The following is a 22,373-nucleotide window of genomic DNA, read 5'->3' as shown; positions in this document are numbered from 1 at the left end:
ATTAACAAATTTTATGGAGTTATTAAAATACGGGCAGTCCCCGGGTTACGACGGGGGTTCCGTTCGTAAGACGTATCGTAACCCGATAATCGTCGTAAGCCGGAACGACGTTGTTGAAAACATGTCCACAGGGAAAATTTCACTAATTTGCAATTTTTCTTAGGGCCGTATCTCTAAAATTATCACTAATTTACTTTTTTCATGTGCAACACTGTGTATTCACAAATTACTGTATATTTTCATTAAAATACAAGAGAGAGAGAGAGAGAGAGAAGAGAGAGAGTACATAAAATCATTAAATTCGTTGACTATTGTATGGCATTGTTACTTTCCCAGCTCCGAGTGTCACTGGAGTTATGAGGTAGGGAAATTGATACAGAAAAAGACAAAGGGAAGAATTTTCTTTTGAAATTAGTTATCGTATTATTACTACTTCTATTATTATTATTATTATTATTATTATTATTTGAAAATATAATAAACACGTGCATCTACCATAAAAATTCTCTCATCTCAGTAAGAAAGAGGAATTATCCTTACAAGTGAAATGGAAAGGTCATTTTCATCTCTTTAAAATACGACCATTATGAATTTTGTAATTAAAGTTTTATTATTATTATTATTATTATTATTAAATAACTGAAATTATCAATAAACATTTTACATACTAGTACCATAAAAATTCTTTCATCTCGGTAAAAGAGAGAGAGAGTGTTTATCTCTCTCTGTTCTCTCAAAAAATACTTATAACGCTTCCAGCGAAAGAGAGGGAGGGAGTTACCACTATGACACATTATTATCTTGTGTGGCAAAAAAGAGAGAGAGAGAGAGAGAGAGAGAGTTAACCTTAATTAAAAGTGACATGGATAGATTAGTACGTATTGTATTTCTTTAAAATACTATCACATATGAATTTTGTAATTATACAGTTATTATTATTATTATTATTATTATTATTATTATTATTATTATTATTATTATTATTATTATTATTATTGTTTGAAAGTATTAAAAACAAATAGTACAAGTACATAAAAAGTCTCGAGTCTCAGTAAATGAGAGAGAGAGAGAGAGAGAGAGAGAGAGACGAGAGAGAGAGAGAGAGAGAGAGAGAGAGATCTCATGAACACGTGATTGCAACACTGCAGCTCTTCCCCCTCATGGCTGTCACAGAACTTGATATATCTGACAGTTTTAGTACCTGGATCTCGAGAAAAGGTTACTGGAAGTTACTTGAAGAAGACTGGGATTTCCTTCATTCTTCCATAATTTTTTAAATATAAGCTAAAATCTTACTAATTCACTATGGTATTTTCTTTAATGAATTGATATTATTGCTGTATAAATTAATATTAATATTTTTAAAATAGTAAATAATTTATTTATCATACACAAAAAAACATACATCTTTGTAGTAGAGAGAGAGAGAGAGAGAGAGAGAGAGAGAGAGAGAGAGAGAGAGAGAGAGAGAGAGAGAATTATTATTTTTATTATGTGATATCATTTCAACTTATTAAAACTTACTAACTACAGTATTAAATCAAAATTAATATTTGAAAATTAGTAAATCATTTTTGTATTAAAAAATGTATTTAGTCATGAAAATAAACATCAAAATACACTAAATAGTGATTATTTTCGTCGGAAAATACAAAGAGAGAGAGAGAGAGAGAGAGAGAGAGAGAGAGAGAGAGAGAGAGAGAGAGAGAGAGAGAAACTATGGTTTTTATATCCAAGTCTAAGTAGAGTATAAAAGGGATTTTGACGTAGGATTCTTTAAGTGAAATAATGTTTCGATGATATTTTGCTGTTTTGTATTAAAGGATATGTATACTGTTTGAGAATGCGTTCCTTATCCTTGACTATGGTTACCATACAGTTTAATAGCGTAAATTAATTTATGCGCCCTCCGCTCAGAAACTAGTTCTGCTTATGACGGTATCTTGTTGTAAAATAAAGGCATAAAAAACAAAAACCGTCGTAACCTTGGAATTTGCGTTATAATCTAACCAGAAACTTAGTTTTGTTAATTATATATACTGGAAACAAGCAATGATTTTTTCATTATTTGCGCTTTTGGACTGTTATAAACTGCGCATCCCAAGCTAGTGTATTCATTCGCTTGGAAACTAGTTCCGCATATGAGGCGTCACTAAAAAAATTTAAAAAATACGACATAAAAAGTGTCGAAAATCATCATAACCTCAAAATTTTTGTTGTAATCTAACCAAAAACTTATTTTTATTAATATACTGTGCTAAACTATAAAGGATTCTTATCATAGTATGCGTTTTTTAAAAGCGTCGTTAACTCGGAGCGTCGGAAGCGTCAGCGTCGTAACCTCGGAACAAGCGTCATAACCCAGGGCGGATTTTTCAATGAATATTTAAGAAAAAGCGTCGTAACCTCGGAACGTCGTAAGCCGGACCCGTCGTAACCCGGGGACTGCCTGTATTACTCTACCTTATGATCTGTGTTTTCAAACCTCCTCCAGGTATGTTCTGCACAATGACACAAACAATCAAAGAGTGTACTCTCTTCTTTGCATCACCTATCACCATGGCCCATGCATCATAAGCTACGAACACACACACACACACAGACATGCCTTGCGGAGAGCCTAGCAACGACTGGCGGCCACATTATCCAATCATGTGATCTCTGAGGTGTGGCCAACCTCAGGATGCATAGGTCACCATTCCTGCTTGTTTTTCATTTCAACATTCTTCAAGGAGCCAAGCGCTTATCACTAAGCACCTCTGTCTCTAACCGGAAAAAGCTGAGATTAACAATTCACTATCACACCTTTTTTTAATACACACACACACACACACACACACACATATATATATATATATATATATATATATATATATATATATATATATATTTATATTTATATATATATATATATATATATATATATATATATATATATATATATATATATATATATATATATATATATATATATTTATATATATATATTTTATATATATATTTTATATATATACATACATACATACCTATATATATATATATATATATATATATTATATATATATATATATATATATATATATATATATATATTATATAATATATATATATATATTTATATATATATATATATATATATGATATATTTATATAATATAGATATATATATATATTATATGTATATATATATATATATATATATATAATATATATATATATATATATATATATATATATATATATATTTTTATATACCGTACTACATACATACTACAATACATACATATAATATATATATATATATATAATATATATATATATATATATAAATATATTATATATATATATACTACATACATACATACATACATATATTATATATATAATATATATATATATATATATATATATATAATATAATCTATACATCATACATACATACATATATACAACATATATATTATAATTATAGTATAATATTTATTTTTTTATTTTATTTTGCAATGGTTGTTTTGTTGAGCTAAAATACGTTGTGCTGATTATAATATAATCCAAGAGGCGGTGAAAGACGATTCTGTTACTGCTGTGAAGTTTATAAACACCCCACAGCCAGGAACTTGGGAACATGAGGTCTTTTAAGTACAAAGACAGTCTTTTAGAAGAATGCAAACCATTTGCATTGAAGTACTGAAAAAAAATAAACCTCGAAAATATTTGGCAAGTATTATACATTCCAATATTTACTTTAGTTATGCATTTCTCTTGTAATTTTACAAAAAATATATGAATAGGTTAGCGAAGATGTGGTCAAGACTTCCTGTTTGTTTCCAGTAATTTTCACCCTCCAATCACCTTCATCTTTGCCCAGAAGAGCTGCTTCACGGCACAATAGTACCGTCAGTGGCATGGTGGGTATGGTGTTGGTGTGCCACCTTCTTGGCTGCGAGTTCGATTCTCGGGCATTCCACTGAGAGGTTAGAGATGTGTATTTCTGGTGATAGAAGTTCACTCTCGACATGGTTCGGAAGTCACATAAAGCCGTTGGTCCCGTTGCTGAATAACCACTGGTTCCATGCAATGTAAAAACACCATACAAACAAACAGTAATACCATATTAGCTGCAAAGAGCTTCTTCGTCGAAGACGTCGGTTTAAAAATACGGCTCTAAGGATTGGGAGATGTACAATTATTTTATTATCTTGTGATTTTCTGTTAATCTTAGTATTTTCTAAGGTCAGTTTTTGGGACTTAAAAAGAATAATGACCTGAGTAGCAGAAAATAATCTGAGTAGCAGAAAGCACCCAAATGACTCAGGTCAGTCATTTTCACACCAACTTATCAACTAATGAATTGATGCTGTACTCTCTGCAAAATGTTTTCGGTTTTTAGAATTTTTAGAATTGTAGTTTAATAAGATTTGCTTCACATATTGTATCCAGTTATATTGCATGTATAATTTAAACTCATCATCAGTGAATGTGTTGCCAAATGATGGCTGAGCACTACTGACATTCTCACTTATATTAGTTGCTAAATGAAACGTGATTCGGCAATACATATTTTGTAGGTTAGCAAAGCTGGGTTAAAAAATGCAGTTTACCATCATTTGCAAATGAATAAAGATGTCCATTTGCCAGTTTCCTTCACATCTTTGAAATTTTTCCAAGGTCTTATATTTTAGTATAAGTGTTGTTTAGGCTATGTATTTTTCAAAGGGAAAATAAAGATTAATTTTGGGATATTTTAAGTATGCATCAATGCACTGCTCAAAATATTATCAAGTAAATATTCTTGTATAATCATTACTGTATCTTTTTCTAAAGACTAATTTTGATTATATATGTTTAACTAAAAATCTCTCATTGGAAGCTACCTACTTTATTGCTGATAATTTTATTTTTTGATATTTTTTGCAGATTCCAAACCTTGTTCATCTGCAAAGTCAGGTTCATATAAGATTGATGTGCTAGAGAGAATGATTGCTTCCACAAGGTCCTCAGATACGAAAAAGACGTCAGAAGGACAGAGTTCTAAAAACAAGACAGACAAAGCATTGGAAAGTAAGAGTTCATCAAAGGAGAAGACAAGTACCACTGTGTCCTCCTCAAGGGGATCTAGCAGTAGATCATCATCTTCAAAGGATTCCTCATCCTCCAGTCGGAATTTGGATGAAAGGTATTGCTTTTTGAATTATTTTCACTCACCCCTCATATGTTTATAAGTGTATGTTTGTGATAGAGCCTAATGTGTAACTCTTACCACTCCCCAGGAAAGATCTTTTCAGCCGAGTTCACCGTAGGTGTTACTTCATGCACTCCCTGATATTTGGGAGCAGGTGTCTATTCTCCTTGCTTAGGCTTGTAGAGTGTACCATATTATATGTATTATCATTTGATTTAATTAATTGGTTATGGTATATCAGTGGGATTTTTCTATGTGCTATAAACACAATTCATGAAAGAATTTTAAATTTTTAGAAAATACATTGAAAATGTATGATTAGGATGGAATTTTCCTAGGATATGTGTTTGAAAGAAATGCTATCATATTAATTTTACTCAGTATAAACCATATTAGTAAAAAAATCATATATGTAATGAGCCAGATATTGGGTGGGCCTTGAACTTATGTTCTTTGATGGAATGGACAAGTGGAGAGAGGAGAAGGAAACTATGCAGGTCTCCACTCCATGCTGCTGCCAAGTTGCCCAATGGCATTATGCAGGACACTCAGTTCAAGTGGTCCATATCAAATTGCTTGGTTCAATTTGTGCCAATGGGTATGGCTCACCACCTGCCATGGGTATAGTTTACTAAACAACAATGAAAATTTGCTTGGTGAACAGATATGTACCAAACTTGTAGTATGCTACTGGTAGCAAGTTTTAAGAATGAAACTGTTCATTTTAAGCTCTGCCAGTGATTCCTAGAGTTCAGTAGGAATAAGGAAAGGGCAAATTATATCTTTCCAGCAAAACTCTGGCAGCAGATATGTAACTTTTTTTTCTCAGATCAGGATTCATGTTGGGTCAAAACCCAGTAACATCAGTCACCAGTACCTTCCAGGTATTTTACGTTGGGCAAAACCCCAGTAATATCAGACCCCACTACCTCCCAGGTGAACCCCATAGAGGAAGGAGAGGAATTTTTACATGGGAGAGACATTCTTACTATGGCTATTGAAATGACACTGCTGAATACAGCTGGATCAGTGACAAATTTCAGGTAGCCATGGGAGAAACCTTATAACTGGAATTCTATCCCCATTTACAGCTATCAATGCTGAAGAGGATCCCTTTTACCCCAAAAAGGGATACTAGGGTCCATCTGACTCCAACTGATATTACTAGATTTCCAGAGGGGTATTGTAACTTTCCCAAAACTTCTGGCCCTTTAGTAACAGGCAATTAGAGCTCTGTTGCTGAAGCTCAGTCAAATTGTGCAAGTTTCCCTAAATGGAAAAACAGTTTGTGACATTTGATCAATTCCATAAGGAATTTAGGATCCTTCCCTCAAAAGGGATACAGGGATCCACTTGAACCCAATGGAAATGACAGTTTCTGAGGTTATAGTAATTTACCCAGCACCTCTGCCCCCAGGGAAAAGGCAGTTGCAGCTTGGCTGTAGGTACTCAGTCATTTTATGCAAGCTCACCCAGAAAGGATACACAATTTGTGGTATTTGATCAATTCCATAAGGAAATTATGAATAAAATCAGAAAATGTCATTGCCACAGAATGGTAATGTATGAGGGACATGATGCATGATTCCAAAAAGAAATTTAAGTTAGTCCTGTACACTCCAAAGTGTAAAGTACTGTATCCTACAACCCAAAAGTTAGAGGGGATGCAAATGATGACCAAATAAGGTCTAGTGATTAAATTACGACTGGAAACCACTAATGGGTCAGCTCTGAATAGAACTTCAAATCAAAACATAATTGGGGCTCCAGTACTTATCGCTGAGGAATCTTATGATTCTTGGTTAGATGCATCAGTGCACATTTTTCTCTCCCGATAGTAAATATCTAATTAATGAGAGAAAAACTATAATCGAAGCTGTACATGTGACAGACCACTAACAGAAACTTTCTTGTTACCTGTGCCTATAATATTAAAAGCTTTAAAGGACATCCTTTATCAGGACCAAAGTTGCTCACCAAAGAGTTCCAGCCTTCTGTCTGTTCATTTTCAAAATCATTAATCTTGTAAAGACAGATTTTCAGAATTTTGTAGTGATTAAGAGACCAGAGACAATATCAGAATTATAACCATTTGCCTTGGTCATCCCAGTTTAATAAAACTCCACTGAGGAATGGGAAACACCACAGCTCCCTTTTGAAGGGGAAAAGCCTCTTTTATTTATAGCTACACAGAAATTTAGGACTCCTATGAGAAGAATCTCTTGAGACGACAACCTCAGCCGAATTTCATGCTAGGATTCAGTATTACAACCTCTACCACCTTGCTGGAAGTTTCCATCAAAAGGCTTCCAAAATGTTCCAGAAATATTGTTGCTGATGTGGTCAAAAGTCTAATGAGAACCCTGTGCCAAGCATTCTATGATTTTCTAGAGTGGCGCATAAATGCGCAAATGGAAACATTGGAGAGCTCCAACTAGTAACTTCCTAATGTAATGTAATTTGTTACATAATAACTTTCAGTAAGGATCTGTTTGTTGTGCTTAAAACTTAACAGACAAACCCTCCAACCGAATTATACAAGAGTACTCCCTTTTGGGACACAGGAGAATTTAGGAAACAAAAACCCAAAACTTTCCTTTTCCCAATCCAAAAATGGCTCGCTTAAAAATGTAAGCCTTCAGTCACCCCAACAGTTTTCTCCTCAGAGAACAGGTAGGTGTTCAGAAGGAATGATGCCTCACAAAAGGACAACAACAATGGCAAGAAAATATTTTCTACAAGGTCCAAAGACCTTCTCATAGGAAAAGGAAAAGCAACAAATGGAATGCATATCAAGGGCGGAGGCAGATGAAGAGGCAGATACCAATAGGAATGGTATGGTTGGGGGTTGACTTCAATGACAACACAGGCAATTGAAGTCTTCCCTTTAGGGAGACAGCATTAACATTAAATGGGCTGAGGTGGAAACAGTCCCATCCCTCCCCCTCATGTAAAGGGGTTCTTCCAAAAACCAGACTCCTCTCTAGAAGGTTATGTGCAGAAAGGCCCTGTTCATGGGAGCCATAGTGAAATATGCGGATATTTGCCACAAGCACATCTCTCAGAGTTTCCCCAATAAGGACTCCTCCAAACGAAGACTGATCCTAGACCTATCAACATTGACCAAGCACATTGTTTGCCAAATAACTGTAACTACCATTGCCTTAGTGTATTCAGTTGTTCTAAAAGACTAAGACAACTATAGATCTGAAAGACACATATTTACTGGCATGTCTCTGTCATTGTTCCTTTCCTTTCCTTCCTAATTCTCCGTATAGGAAAAGATATGTACAGGTTCAGTCATGCCCTGTAGTTCTTCGAGAAATCAGATATACAGTGTTCGCCCTGTATTCGCAGGGATGTGTACCAGACAGAAACACACACACACACACACCCATGAATAGCTAGAATCTGCGAATAGATGAAACCCTTATAAAAACACTTAAAACTGCCAATTTTGGTAGTTAAAACTCAAGAAAACCCCATTAAAAATGTTTATACTTGGTTTTCTTAATAGTTTCATGACAGAAAGTGCTTTTTATGATGAAATTGATAAGAAAAGGAAAAAACAGGATTAGTGGATATTAAAAAAGAAAAAAAAAACAGGATTAGTGGATATTTTTCATAGAAAAATACTGTGTACATGCGAGGGGATATTTTTCATAGAAAAATACCGTGTATATGCGAATTTCCCACAGATAATGGGTTGATATGGTCCGTGAATATGGGGGGGTTCACACTACAACCAATGGCTCACCCACACAACTAGTCCATCTGAGGGGCCTTTATGATAAATTGGCAAAATCCCACTTCACACCCAGCAGACTCAGTAGCTGGGACTGTGTTGGGGTACTTGTCATGGCTTGTCTCTCCCCATCATACTTAAAACAGAATAAGGCAAGTCCCCTAAAACTTGCCTTGCACAGCCTGCAGTTTCCAAACGGCAGTTAGAACGTATGACAGACTTATTGCAGTTTGCATCATAGATCCAATACTTGGATTACAACAAAGGAATATGAACAAATTCTAGCTATCGCATGCAACAAACAAGATGCGAGACTGACCTCATCAAAAGATCTAAAAAGTTGGGGAGTTACTTCGGCCTTGAACCTGGAAAGAATCTCTGATGAGAGAGAGAGAGAGAGAGAGAGAGAGAGAGAGAGAGAGAGAGAGAGAGAGAGAGAGAGAGAGAGAGAGAGAGAGAGAGAGAGAGAGAGAGAGAGAGAGAGAGAGAGAGAGAGAGAGAGATTTGGTTCTGGCTGCAGCAGAAGGCGAATGTGTTTTTGGCTGCCTGCATTATTGTTTTGTTAATTGTTTGGATTATCTTTGTCTTGGTTATGACAGACTGCAGTTCCTCCTTAACCTCCCCCTATCTATATTGCTTGCCACCTCAGCTGTAGATAAGGATTAAATTTCCCCTTATCTTCCGGCAGTTAGTATTTGATTGCTTGGATTGCGTACCATTGCGTGGAACTGGATTACGACTTGGATTGTTCTTAAAGGATTGGTATGATTGATGTTGACGGCTCAAAACAAAGCTTGATTGTGGAAGATAGGGAATAAGGATACAATAGAACCTCGACATATGAAAGTCCCAACTTACGAAAAATTCAAGTTACGAAAGAAAATACAAAGATTTTTTTGCCTCTGCATACGAAAATAATTCAGGATACGAAAGGGTGTTACTGTAAAGTCCCGAGATTCGCCCGGACCACCAAGAACAATTTTAAAACTCGTGCGCCGCCAACTGAGTAGACTCGCCACCATCCTCCCGCTCTCCCATTGGTTCCTGATGCTAGTCACCTCCGTAAGATCCTGCTCTCCTATTGGTCAGCATCTACCCCATTGTGCTCTATGTATTCTATTGGTGAAAGGATGGTGTAAATTGAAAAACTTATCATGCAATACATTTAATAAAAAAAACATTAGGTAAAGATAGAATAAAGAATAGAAATGAATGATTATTATACTGTTTGGTAGTTTCAGTAGTTGAAGAGAGATAATGAAAATTTATGATTACTCTACTGTATGCTAGGTATAAGTGGTTGCTTGGCGATCGTTCGCTACTCCTAGTGTTGAAGTAAACAAAAGGTTGGAAGCTTTTTTTTTTTTTTTTTTTATTATAGTTAATGGTTACTTAATAATTATTTGAAATGAGTACATGCAATACATTTAATAAAAAAAATTGTGAATTAGATATAAAATATAAAATATAGGCATTCCCCGGGTTACGACGGTCTTGGCTTACGACGTTCTGAGGTTAAGGCGCTTTTCAATTATATTCATCAAGAAATTATTTCCAGGGTTACGACGCATGTACCAGGGTTACAACGCCTACAACATTGATCTGGCAGATGAAATATGACACCAAAAATACAAAATAATCAATATTTGAAGGGTTTTTTTTTTAATGAAAAATGCAATAAGAATGCAGTTTACATAGTTTTCAGTGCACCCAAAGCATTAAAAGTAAGGTTTTCTTAGGATTTTTAATGATTTTCCGGCTTACAACGATTTTTGGCTTACGATGCGTCTCAAGAACCGACGACGCGTCTCAAGAACCGAACCCCAGTCGTAACCCGGGGACTGCCTGTAAATCAGACTGCTATCATCGAAGCCAACAAACATTTTTTAGAATTCTTCTTCTGTTTTAATATTATATATTTCATTATAGCTGTCAGTGACTCGGTATCTCCATTAGGTAAAGATAGAATAAAGAATAGAAATGAATGGTAGTAGTTGAAGAAAGATAATGAATATTTATGATTACTATACTGTGTGCTAGGTAAAAGTGGTTGCTTGGCGATCGTTCGCTACTCGTAGTGTTGAAGTAAACAAAAGGTTGGAAGCTTTTTTTTTGTTTGTTTGTGTATTATAGTTAATGATTATAGTTAATGATTAGTTAATAATTATTTGAGATGAGTAGATACTGATTATTTATACATTTTATTGGCATATTCTAAGCTTTTAGCTTCTTAAGTTTTAGATATCAGAATCATAGACTAGGCTACAGTAGCAGCTGCTAACATAAGCTAGGCTTATTGCTAAGAGACATATGCTAAAAATGGGGTTGAACATTACATACAGTTGAATATTACTCAAGTATGTACAGTATTTTGCCTTTTTGGAGTCATATTTCTTCCGTCGGATCGGCGTTGTAACCCTAGAATGTGTTGTAAGCCTGGAAATATGCTTTACTGGGGTGTTTTTGTAGGGCTTGGAAGGAATTAGGCAATTTACATGTAAAATGTGAAATGTGGTTCGAGATACGAAAAAATCAGGTTACGAAGGCCGCCTGGGAACGGATTAATTTTGTATCCTGAGGTACTACTGTATAAGTGTTAACCCTTAAATGCAGAGCCTCTATTTATAAAAGTGTCTGTCGTATGCCGGCGGCGTTTGGGAGTTAGCGCCGAAGCGGAAATTGTTTTTTTTCAAAAAATCACAGCACGCTTAGTTTTTAAGATTAAAAGTTCATTTTTGGCTCCTTATTTTGTCATTGCCTGAAGTTTAGTATGCAACCATCAGAAATGAAAAAAATATCATTATCATATATAAATATTGGAATATATGACAGTGCAAAACAAATTTCATATATAATTGTATACAAATCGCGCTGTGAGCAAAACAGTTAAAGCTAATGAGTTATTTTTTTCGTTGTATTGTACACTAAATTGCGATGATTTTGGTATATAACAAATTGTAAAACAATCAAAGCAAGGCAAAGAAAATATTATCACAAAATGATGCATGAATTCGTAACGCTTAGTGTGAGAAGAAAGAAATTTGCACATGCGCGGCTGGGTAACGCTTGTAAACAAAACAACAGCGTGATCCGTGAACTCCCAGCATCCCTCAAGGGGAGTGATTTAAAGTCATTCGCAAACTAGGCCTGTAACTATTTTTCCACGAATATTTAAAAAAACTTTTTTGCAATCAACATACCATACGTCCACTTGGCACCCGAGAGACAATTTTAGTCGACGTACAATACGTCCAGTCGGGGTTTAAGGGTTAATATTGATGATGACAATTATGGCTGGACCTTGAAATTGATAGTGGAACCGTTCTTGGCGAATTGATATTCCTGAAGTTGACGACTGGATTGAATTTGGATTGAGAGATTGACTGCAGATCATACGGATTGACGTGGAAGTACAGTTGGTCATGGTACTGTGGGTCAAGGGCCACTAGCGTGGAGTGCTGGAGGCACTATTTGCCTACAAGGCCCACTGAATACATATATAATCTTAGTCGAGTCGCTTATGTTAGGTTGTGTGTTTATTTTTATTATTGGGTTTGCTTGATTATTTTATATATGTATTTTGGTTTTGTTAAGTATTTTGAGATAGGAAATATAGTGTTAAGGTATTTGAGTGGTTTAAATATCCTTTTATCCAAGAGTCTGGTTACAGATAACGTAAGTAGAAAGTTTTGTAGTGAGAAGACTATTGTCTGTAAGGCGGATCAAAGGTGTAGGGGTTGCTTTAGTGCATCCCGCCACAAGATCACCCTGACTCCTCAGTCTGTATGAATGACAATACACACAGATGCCTTGTTGACAGGTTGGGAGGACATTGGAAGGATTGTCAGGTGGCAGGGAGGTATTCAGCTACTCTGAAGAATTGTATCAATTTTCTGCAGCTGATGGTTGTCTTTTTCTCTCTCAAAAAGCTCAAACCTCCTGAAGAGAGACATTTGATTGGTTATAGACAACATGACTCCAGTCTCCTACATTAAGAGGTTGGGATGATACTCACCTCCTCTCCTCCATTGTTCCAGATTTTGAGGGTTGGAGCAAAATATCTGTACCATGAAAATTACTTGCCCAACATTGTTAGGTACCTAGTGCAATACCAGTATGTATGGAAGATAGAGTTACATTACATATATCCATACTGAGAGCCCAGTCAAAAATTCTAGTGAAACTATTTTAAAATTTCTTACCCCTTTTTGAAGACAAACTTCTTTCAGTTAAAACAATCATGGATTACAAGGCAGCATTAACAGAACCATTGTTTTATGATTTCGTGATTTGACTCTAGTAAATATAAGTTGTCACTTCCCTTCTGTGGTCCTTTGCACTACAGAGATCCGCTCTAGGAGGGTTCCAATCACTTGATCCTTGAACAAGGTGCTTAGAGTTCAATCAGCCCCTCAGTTCAGTGGACCCAATACAACCACAACTCACAAGCTACAAGATGCAATCTTCTTGATTGCATTAGCATCAGGAGCTCATATTAGCAAGCTGGGATCTCTTAGATGGGGACAATACATCATGCAAATGGATTGTCCTCTGGCCTGTCATTCCTGGCCAAGAATAGGATTCCTTTAAGAAGGAAATTTCCTATTCTAAGTAAACTAGAATTAGCAGACAAAACATTTTGCCCAGTGCAAGCACTTAAGGTTTACCTAGAGGTCATGGCAGACATCCCAAGGGGTCCGTTTTTTCCTACACTAGCAATACTGCCATGAGCTTGAACAGATTTGACTTCACTGTGTATCAGTAGGTGACATAGATAGTCTTTACCCATAGGTGCTACAGTGGCAAACCATGGAGTCTTCCCAACAGGTGGGTATGCTAACTAATGCTGGTGAAGGTTTGACATTACTGCAACCATACCCAGCACGCTTAAGTAAGTCACCACAGAACTTCACCCTAAAAATTGTGAGTTCGCGCTTGGTTTCTTGTTCTTTGCTACCAAACTTAAAGGTTGACCCTGGACCAAAATGTTTTGAGGAGTTGGGATTAAAATTCACAAGCTTTTTGTCACCTGTCAATTTCTTTGTAAAGCTCCTTGAGGACAAGACAGCGGCTACACTAATCAAAAAACAGATTTTTAAGTAGGAAAAACCTATTTTTGGTAGTATGTAAACAATATGACGTTGTGTATGCGCTTAACCACTTCTTGCTTTTAACGTATTAGTAGGTAAAATGGGTATTAGCATTCGCTGAGGATAATTGAAAGTGCCCTCTTATCCTTAGTCCGTTTTTATGTACTCTGTCATGTGTTATAATGTTTATCATTATGACACACATGTGTTATAATGTTTATCATTATGACACAGTACCCGGCCACTAGACCAGTTAAGAGAATTCTTTGACAGTAGTCTGGTCACCATGGAGCTCTGGATAGACCATGGAAAGGGTAATCCTTGAGGACTCAAAAGTTACTAAAATCAGATCACCATTAACTGAGTCTGCTAATAACCGGGGACTGCCTGTACTTATGTATTATATATCTAAAGTCAACCTTTTATGGTATTATTTTGCAAAACTTTTGGTTCATACAAAAGTAAATATAGATGAACAAATTGCCTGATTTTCTATCCTAAACTGGCTAGACTCATAAAAATGTTCATTATGAAAATTAGAGCAAGATATAATTAGATTGGCCACTAAATGAGAAAAACAAGAGATTGAACAGGGTTTCTTAGGATAATAAAAAATTGAGAATAGATTTTACAAAAAGCCTTCAGTATTGACTACCAGTATTCTGTGCATGGCTGAGTCTAGAAGTTTCTTGTGAGATTGGACTATTTAGTCTAACCTTTTGAATATTGAAAAGGTAAGATTATCACACCTCTTGCATTGTGAGTAAGCCTCAGTCTTAAACTTAAGACTATACAAGTTTGTTCACAGGAAATGAAAGATGTTGATGGAAGACAGATTGATACTTTGTATTGGTCATGTTAGGTTTTATGGATGTTTTAGTTTTTTCTCTGGACAAAACATGTTTCACATAATCCAAGAAATGGTAATTTCTTACTTGGTCAAGTTATTTAGTGGAAAAAATTTATATGCTAATGTTTACTGGGTTTAATTTGTCTTGCTAACACACTGACTAGAATTTTGTACATTCCAGAATCAAGACCCTGGCTGCACTGGAAATTCAGTACCAGAAGGCTTTGGCTGAAATGGACGAGGAACAAAAACAAGAGCTTGAGCTGTACACCAGTTCACCAGAGTTTCATCCTGAGTTTGAGCAAAAGTATTCCATCTTCATGGAGCAGTACAATGCTCATTGCCCTGATAGAAGTGATGTGGAACATGCTAATAAGCTGTGGGGAGAATTCTGGAAAAACCTGCTCACATTACAACTTCAAGAAGAATATAACGCCAAGAAACAAGACTTGAAAAATGAATACCAGGATAAAAAAGAAAAGGCATATAAAGGTAAAGGTACTCTTAGTCAGGACTCCAGAGAAAAAGAAAACAAACAGGATGATACCAAACAAGAAAGGAGATCCAGTGAGTCACAGAAACGAAAATCCTCTACCGACAACAGGGATAATCATAGGGAGAAATATCGTAGGGATGAGAGAAGTTCAGATGTAGGTAGGAGGAGAATGAATCAGAACAGAAATGAAGACAGTTATAAAGGAAGAAGGCAACAGTACAGCAGAAGTGAATTCTCAAGGGATAGTCTTGGAAGGGGACATCAATACCATGGCCATGAGAAGTCAAGTAGGTATGGTGGAATGCAGCAAAACTCCAACAAAGAGGAATTTAACAAAGGAAGAACGAAGAAGTCGAGTTCCGTTGTGGGTAGTAAAGAAAGCAGTACTGACATGCAAGAAACTATTCACATATTAAAAAAATTGTGCCCCTCTCTTGGTGTGGTGGGTTCTGCAGCCCAACTCCTTATGAGCAAGATATCTATTTGTTCGTGTGATAGACAGGAACTCAGTAAATTGGTGCAAGATGATGACAATAAGATGATTTTGATGATGCTTTTAGAAAAAGCTCAAGCAATGAAGTTAAGATTGCCAAGTAATCATGTTCTAACACTTCTGAATCTAGCTTCATTGCCTGCAGAGAAACCTAAGTATTATGGGCTAAACATTGAGAATATTGCCAAGATGACATATAATATGGATCCATCTTATATTGTTCAGTGCATTAAAAATGCTCTGACTGCACAGGGTATCAATAATGCGTCAGAGAAGGATGTTTCTGACATATATGCAGCTGTAACTTCTGCACACTTTGATATAGCCTGCAGTAAGTCCGGGGAAGGAGCCCAACCTAAAACTCAAGAAAGTAGACAAGGAGACAGTGGATCATTGAAAAGAGTAAGTTCGGGTTGGAGTGATGATGATGATGATGAAGGCAGTAGGCCTTTTAAAAGGGGTGAAGGATCTTGGTCAGGAAGAGTTTTGGAGGTAAATTCAAGCAATGTCACACAAGGCAGACAACCAGGTGGGAGGAATGAGTTAGGGGGTTATGGTTCAGGTAAACAGTTTGGTGCAGGTAGTAATAGTAGTAGTAATATGGAATTTAGTACGTTAGGAAACCTTTCCTCTCTTGTTGAAAATTTCAACAGTCAGCAGGGTAAGTCATCAGGGCAGCAAGGAAACAAAGAGGACTTAGTAGGCATGATGGAGTTTTTATCACAGTTATAGTAATTACTTGGATAATTTAGTACTTTGGAAAGACAAAGCATTGAAACTGATAGTTCAAAAAATTTATGTGAGGTGCATTTTGTTTTTATACTTTGGCTTTTCCAGTTTGCCCAGTTTTTTTTGTCATTTAAGGTTACAACCAAAAATTATTTTATGACAATGAGAGTATTTCCTCGTAATATGTATACCAAATGATAATTTTGCCCCTTTGCTGTTCAACATGTAGTATTTCAAGAAATTTATATGAAAGCAAATTTGAGAGTAAGTTAAACCTTGTTGTATATTACTAACTTATTTAACTTAGTTAGTGTGCATGTTGTCTTTCAAAAATTCTTGAAAGCAGGAGAATACTTACTGTCAAATGTGTCAGGTGGTTTACCAGCTTTGAACAGCAATGTATATCAATATGTGAAACAAATTGTAGACAAATATTGTGAAAAAATTTTCCATTTATCCAGTTATTGGATTTTTAAGGAGTTCCAGTATATTGCAATATATTTGTTAGGACTTCCAATGAGTGAAAGAATATTAATACATTCTGATTAAAGTGATGTCTGAAACAAGACAGGTGGAAAGTGAGATACACCACATCATTATGAAGTCTTGTTCTTTTATGAGAATGTGGAAGAATAATAGTATGAGATCTAAGATAGCTTCATTCAATCTTATTTGCATACTCTTGATGTTTGGCAAGAATTTTCTATTTGTAATTTACTATTCAAAAGTATCACAAATAGACAAATAGTACCTTCCAGCTTGGAAGATTTATGTAGATTTTCTCATAGTTTGTATCAGAAGAGAATGATTATCACTGAAGCATTTCATCCATATTATTAAAGAAAATAATTTGTTAGCATGCTTCAAGGCAGAGTAGTTGATGATTTGCCATCTTTAGTTAAATATTTCATATGCATTGCCATGGCTGTACAACTGCTGAAAATGTACTTTTACAACTAATATAAGTACGTACATAGTATGAGACTGGGATATATTTATGCCCGATATTTTTTTGTATTGCTGAAACTTTAGTGAGAATTGGTGTTATACTGCTAAGGCACACACAGTTTTTTGAAATCTGGTTATCTGGAATGAAGTTTGTAGTAGTTTTTTTTTTTTTTTTTTTTTTTTTTTTTTTTTTTTTTTTTTTTTTTGGGGGGGGGGTGGGGGGGGGGGGGCTATGTATCCATCCTTCCTAATAAATGTACAAATGTGTATGATCTATAGTTGTCAGTATATATTGTCAAGCATTGGTTGCTTGTATAGAGCTGTAAATATTATATTAATGTGACATTGTGAAAATACTACACTGTATGTGGATGTATCATACTGAGTGAAGAATGATGATTGATTATCAATTTTAAGCAAATCTGTTCTTGCATATTTTTTTTTATGAATTTTAAGCAAATCCTTTCTTGTAAATAGTCATTTGTTCATTATCATATTAGTTGTTGATATCAAAGATGGCCACATTTTCACTGAATAAAATATAAATTAATATATTGCTCTTTACTCTTTACTTATAAAAAAAAAAAAAGGGATTTTGACGTAGGAAAAATCTATTTCTGGGCGAGGAAGCCGTGTCGCCCAGTGAAATGTGTCCTCTTTAGCACTATTTCTAGTAAAAATATTGCTATGATACCAGAGAACTGCTAAATTGGACATGTCAGAAGTCTCTGACTCGCTCACCTAAATAAAAGGTGTCGGTATAGAACTGGGGCGAGTGTTAAACACTACCACAGTAACCCCTCCAATTAGCCTTTTCCTCATCAAAAGACAAACTTGATTTTGAACTGAAGTATAGAAGGGCAAAATTTAATTTTTATGGAGTGGACAGCTGACTTCATTTTTCCACATTTTAACTGTGGCCAAGATAAAAAAACTAAGGGAACCAAAAAGTATAAAACCTGATACCCTGAAGGGGAGGTTAGTGCACCAAAGGCATTTCTTGGGTTCTTTGCAGTATCACTTCCTTTTATTCCTTTTATTGTATCTCTGTTCACATTCTCTTTCATCTTACTTTCCACCCTCTCCTAACCATTTTTTTGTTGGGCAACTGCAAGGTTTTCCTCCTGTTACACCTTTAAAATGTTTTACTCAATATTTCCTTTTCAACACCGAGTGACCTCATAGGACCTAGTACTTGACCTTTGGCCTAATTTAATATCCCAGTACATAAAAATTTTAAACAAAAGCAAAAATCACCCATCAAAATGATGCCAAAAAACACAAAAATATTATATTTAAATTCAAATATTTTTAAGGTTTTTTAGTTTCATTTTTTTGTATTTTTTATGCAATTTCTATGATGAGTTATCAAAAAGTGGGAAAAACTCCCAAAAATATTTAGTTCACAATCACAACGAGTCTTATTCAAGTCATATTTCAACTTGAAAACATGTCGTATAACGAAAAATTCCAATACATTTCATTCCTACTGAACCTGATGCTGATAAATTACAATTTGTTCCCATACGAATACAAACCTTTGCCCTTTACATTGGAAAAATTTTTGTGCGAAGCTGGAAAGCGGTTAAGAAAAGATTTAACATAATATGAACAATGTTTGGCAGAGTAATGCACAGTGTCATCCAACTGGGCCAGCGTGTGGGAGGAGTCTCATCTCGCTCACCCCAGAGAATAATCCCATGACAACCCAGTGTTCTTTTAACTGCCTTTTAGAGTGGATGTGTGCTGCTCACCTCCCATCTAAAGCTGGTTTTTTTCTCTTCCAGCCATTATGTTTATAATTGGCTCTATTTTCTGTGGTTCAGTGGTGTATATTGTGCCTCTTTGTGTATACAGTGAACCCCCATATTTGGGGTCACATATTCGCGGATTTCTCTGGAATACTCCTATTATTTGCGGACAATTCTCCTATTCACTGTATTTTGCTATGAGAAAGGTCCACAAATTCCTGTTTAATTATCAGTTTCATCATAAAAGCAATTTGTGATAAAACTATTAAAAAAACTAAATATAAACATTTTTAGTGGGCTTTTCTTGAGTTTTACCTAACAAAATAGGCAGTTTTAAGCATTTTTATAGGGGTTTTAACTATCTGCGGGGGTGTCTGGTACCTATCCCCGTGAATACGGGGGAACACTGTGTTTATTTCGTCATCACGCAGACCCATGATTTACCAATGCCTTGTGCTAAGAGGCAGAGGAAGTGGCTTGGTATAGCCAACAACCCTTGCCTCCATTACCTAGCTCCTTTTGAAACTGATCCTCATGTTGTAAGTGTTACATAATATAAAAATATGGAATGCTATTCCATATATAAAAACTAAAACTATGATTAATTAAAACCAGTAACCCAAGAGGTCAACCAGTTTGCTTGCAGGAGTATGATCAGACCAGATAAGATAAAGTAGGCTAAGATGACGTGTTGTATCAGTCAGTGTCTGGTTTGCCATCATCTGTGGTCATCAAATCTATTGTTTTGTAAACAGTTGTCAAAGCTTCCTGCTTGAGACAACCACAGTGACCTATAACCCAGACGGCCTACATGACTTGTAATGTATGTCATGTGTGTGTATGTCTGCTCACTTTATGATTTGTAAACCAGATTGTATGTCAGAATTCATTAAGCCAGCATCATTGGAAGACCTGTCCAATTTTATCTGATCTGCACCATGTAGACTTCGAGAATACAGATATTTTTGTACTCTGTGTTTCACCAATAGAACTTCACATCAGAAAGAAGATACTGAATGAACTTAGAAATTATCATCATGAGTTTGAAACATCTCCACCTTCATACCCAAAGAAGATACCGACTTAGAAATTATCATCGAAATCCAAGACACTCCAATGTGGATGGAGAGTCATAACAAACCGACCTTAGCATAAATTATTGCAGGTCTAAATAACCTCACATGGTGCCTTATTATACAAAGGCATCAGCCTTACATATTTGGTGGCAGCGATAACTCTTCAACGTCTTCCAAAGAATAACGAATAATGTATCATATCAGAAGTCAACGACGGCGAAAGCAAGAGATTCTTCAAGCAACTTAGTGTCTCTTATGGCAATGTAAGACATATCTTACATCTAGAATCATTCAAGAGGTTGTATCATCGTTTATTGAGCGTCTTCAGCAGTGCACATCTTCAAGAAACAAACCGGACATGTCTGCTTCCTATGGCAACACAAGCTTCGTCCTAACCGTAAGAGATGTCTCTTATTTAGAATCATTCAAGAGATTGTATCATCGTTTAGTGAGCGTCTTCAACATTGAATATCTTAAGAGAAACCGGGTCACCCGCGGAGCAGGACGCGTCTGCAGCATCGGATCATCAAGGACCAGCAAGAGGAAACGAATCATTCAACAAACCAACAACGCACACGGGGGAACTCAGCTAAGAACCAAGGTCATCCGCTAAACAGAGAAGGGGGACCAAGGCCGTTTTGTTATCGAAACGCTGTGACTTCCCACTAAAATCAAGCTAAGTACAATTTTTTTTTATTCATTTGCAGTAACTTTGAGTGTTTCCTTTGCAGGTCGAATTTCGTTGTTCCTGTGGCTGAAGTTATGAGACATTGTTAATCTTGCTTTTTTACAGAAAATATCTACATCATTGGAACTTTGCTACTGCGAGTTTTTATCTTTGAGTTTCTGTTTCCAGAAGTTTTCCTGAAATATTATAATCATATACTCTCTGTTAATCTTATCATTTTGGGGCACTCTATTAATTCTGTATGTAACAAATCATATTAAACATTGAATATGCGTTTACGCAGTGGACGTCTGTATTTATGCAGATGCATGGATAGGGTCGTTAGGCACCGTAGTGATAAGAAAACACACAAAAACAAGTGGAACACCCGTAGAAATCTGGATAAATTAGAGGTAACACTTATTTTGGGTCAGGACAATAATGGCTCCTGTGCAAGGTCCTGATGGCAGTTGTAGCCTCGAGTTTTTTTAGTTATATACTTAAAAATCGAATCTCTATGACTCAACTTAACTTTTAAAAAAATACGGCTGGATTGCAAGGAATAACATGTCTGTAAAAACTTTCATTAGGTTAACATACTTAACATTCATATAAACAAATTAACAAAAATATGTCTAAATGCGCTGACCTGGATCCCTCACTATTTCAAATTTGAGCAAAGAATGAAAGTAAACCACAGCAAGTACATATAGTTAATAATAACGCCGTAGGGATAACTTGTTTTAATAGTAATCGCTCAATCCATAATAGTTCAAGTCATTCTTATGTTCGTTGCTTTGTACGTAACCAACAGCAACATAATGCTAAAAACACACAATACGTTGCTGATGATATTAAAGAAATGAATCCTCATTATAATAGGAAACAGATAAACAGTAACTCTGCTAAAAATCAGAAACAAACAAATCGTGCTTCAGGAAAATTGGTTATTGGGCCATCTAGTTAAACGGTCAGGGTCAGTCAAAATCTGCCGAGTGTTGAAAGCAAAGCATATTCCACAAAAGCGACTGTAGTGGAGGGGGAGAGTGATGTTGGATCATTCATGCCAACACCTTTTTGAATAAAAAAGGAATATTCCTATGAATCACACGACTGTATCAAGTAATCAGAGCAGGTTCCCGTAGTTTTAATATAATAAGTTATTATAAATAGTGGTGGATTACGCCCGACTGTACGTGCCGTAAAATTAGAATATCAGCCATTTACATTGTTTTTATTCCTTTAGTCCACATAATATCCTGTATTTACGGACTCACCGTTGTTGTTCGAACTTCCCTATTGAGAAGTACGGAGTACAGCTTTCAGTAATTAGCAATAACTTGTTA

At 35.6% G+C, this 22,373-nt stretch overlaps 1 protein-coding gene across 1 annotated transcript in view; it reads left to right on the top strand.

The window, feature by feature from the left end:
- Window positions 1–17,705, top strand: part of LOC135205675 (uncharacterized) — a 161,084-nt gene extending 143,379 nt beyond the window's left edge. Inside the window, exons 12-13 of the mRNA XM_064236581.1 lie at window positions 4,918–5,176; window positions 15,049–17,705. Of these exons, the coding sequence (XP_064092651.1) occupies window positions 4,918–5,176; window positions 15,049–16,588 (1,799 nt within the window). The 3' untranslated portion in view covers window positions 16,589–17,705. The remainder of the gene's footprint in view (window positions 1–4,917; window positions 5,177–15,048) is intronic.
- The last annotated feature ends 4,668 nt before the right edge of the window (window positions 17,706–22,373 follow it).

This window comes from Macrobrachium nipponense, chromosome 24, assembly GCF_015104395.2.
Source record: "Macrobrachium nipponense isolate FS-2020 chromosome 24, ASM1510439v2, whole genome shotgun sequence".
NCBI classification, from domain to species: domain Eukaryota; kingdom Metazoa; phylum Arthropoda; class Malacostraca; order Decapoda; family Palaemonidae; genus Macrobrachium; species Macrobrachium nipponense.
The sequence above is the reverse complement of the archived record's forward strand: the minus strand, read 5'-3'. Positions and strand labels throughout refer to the sequence as shown.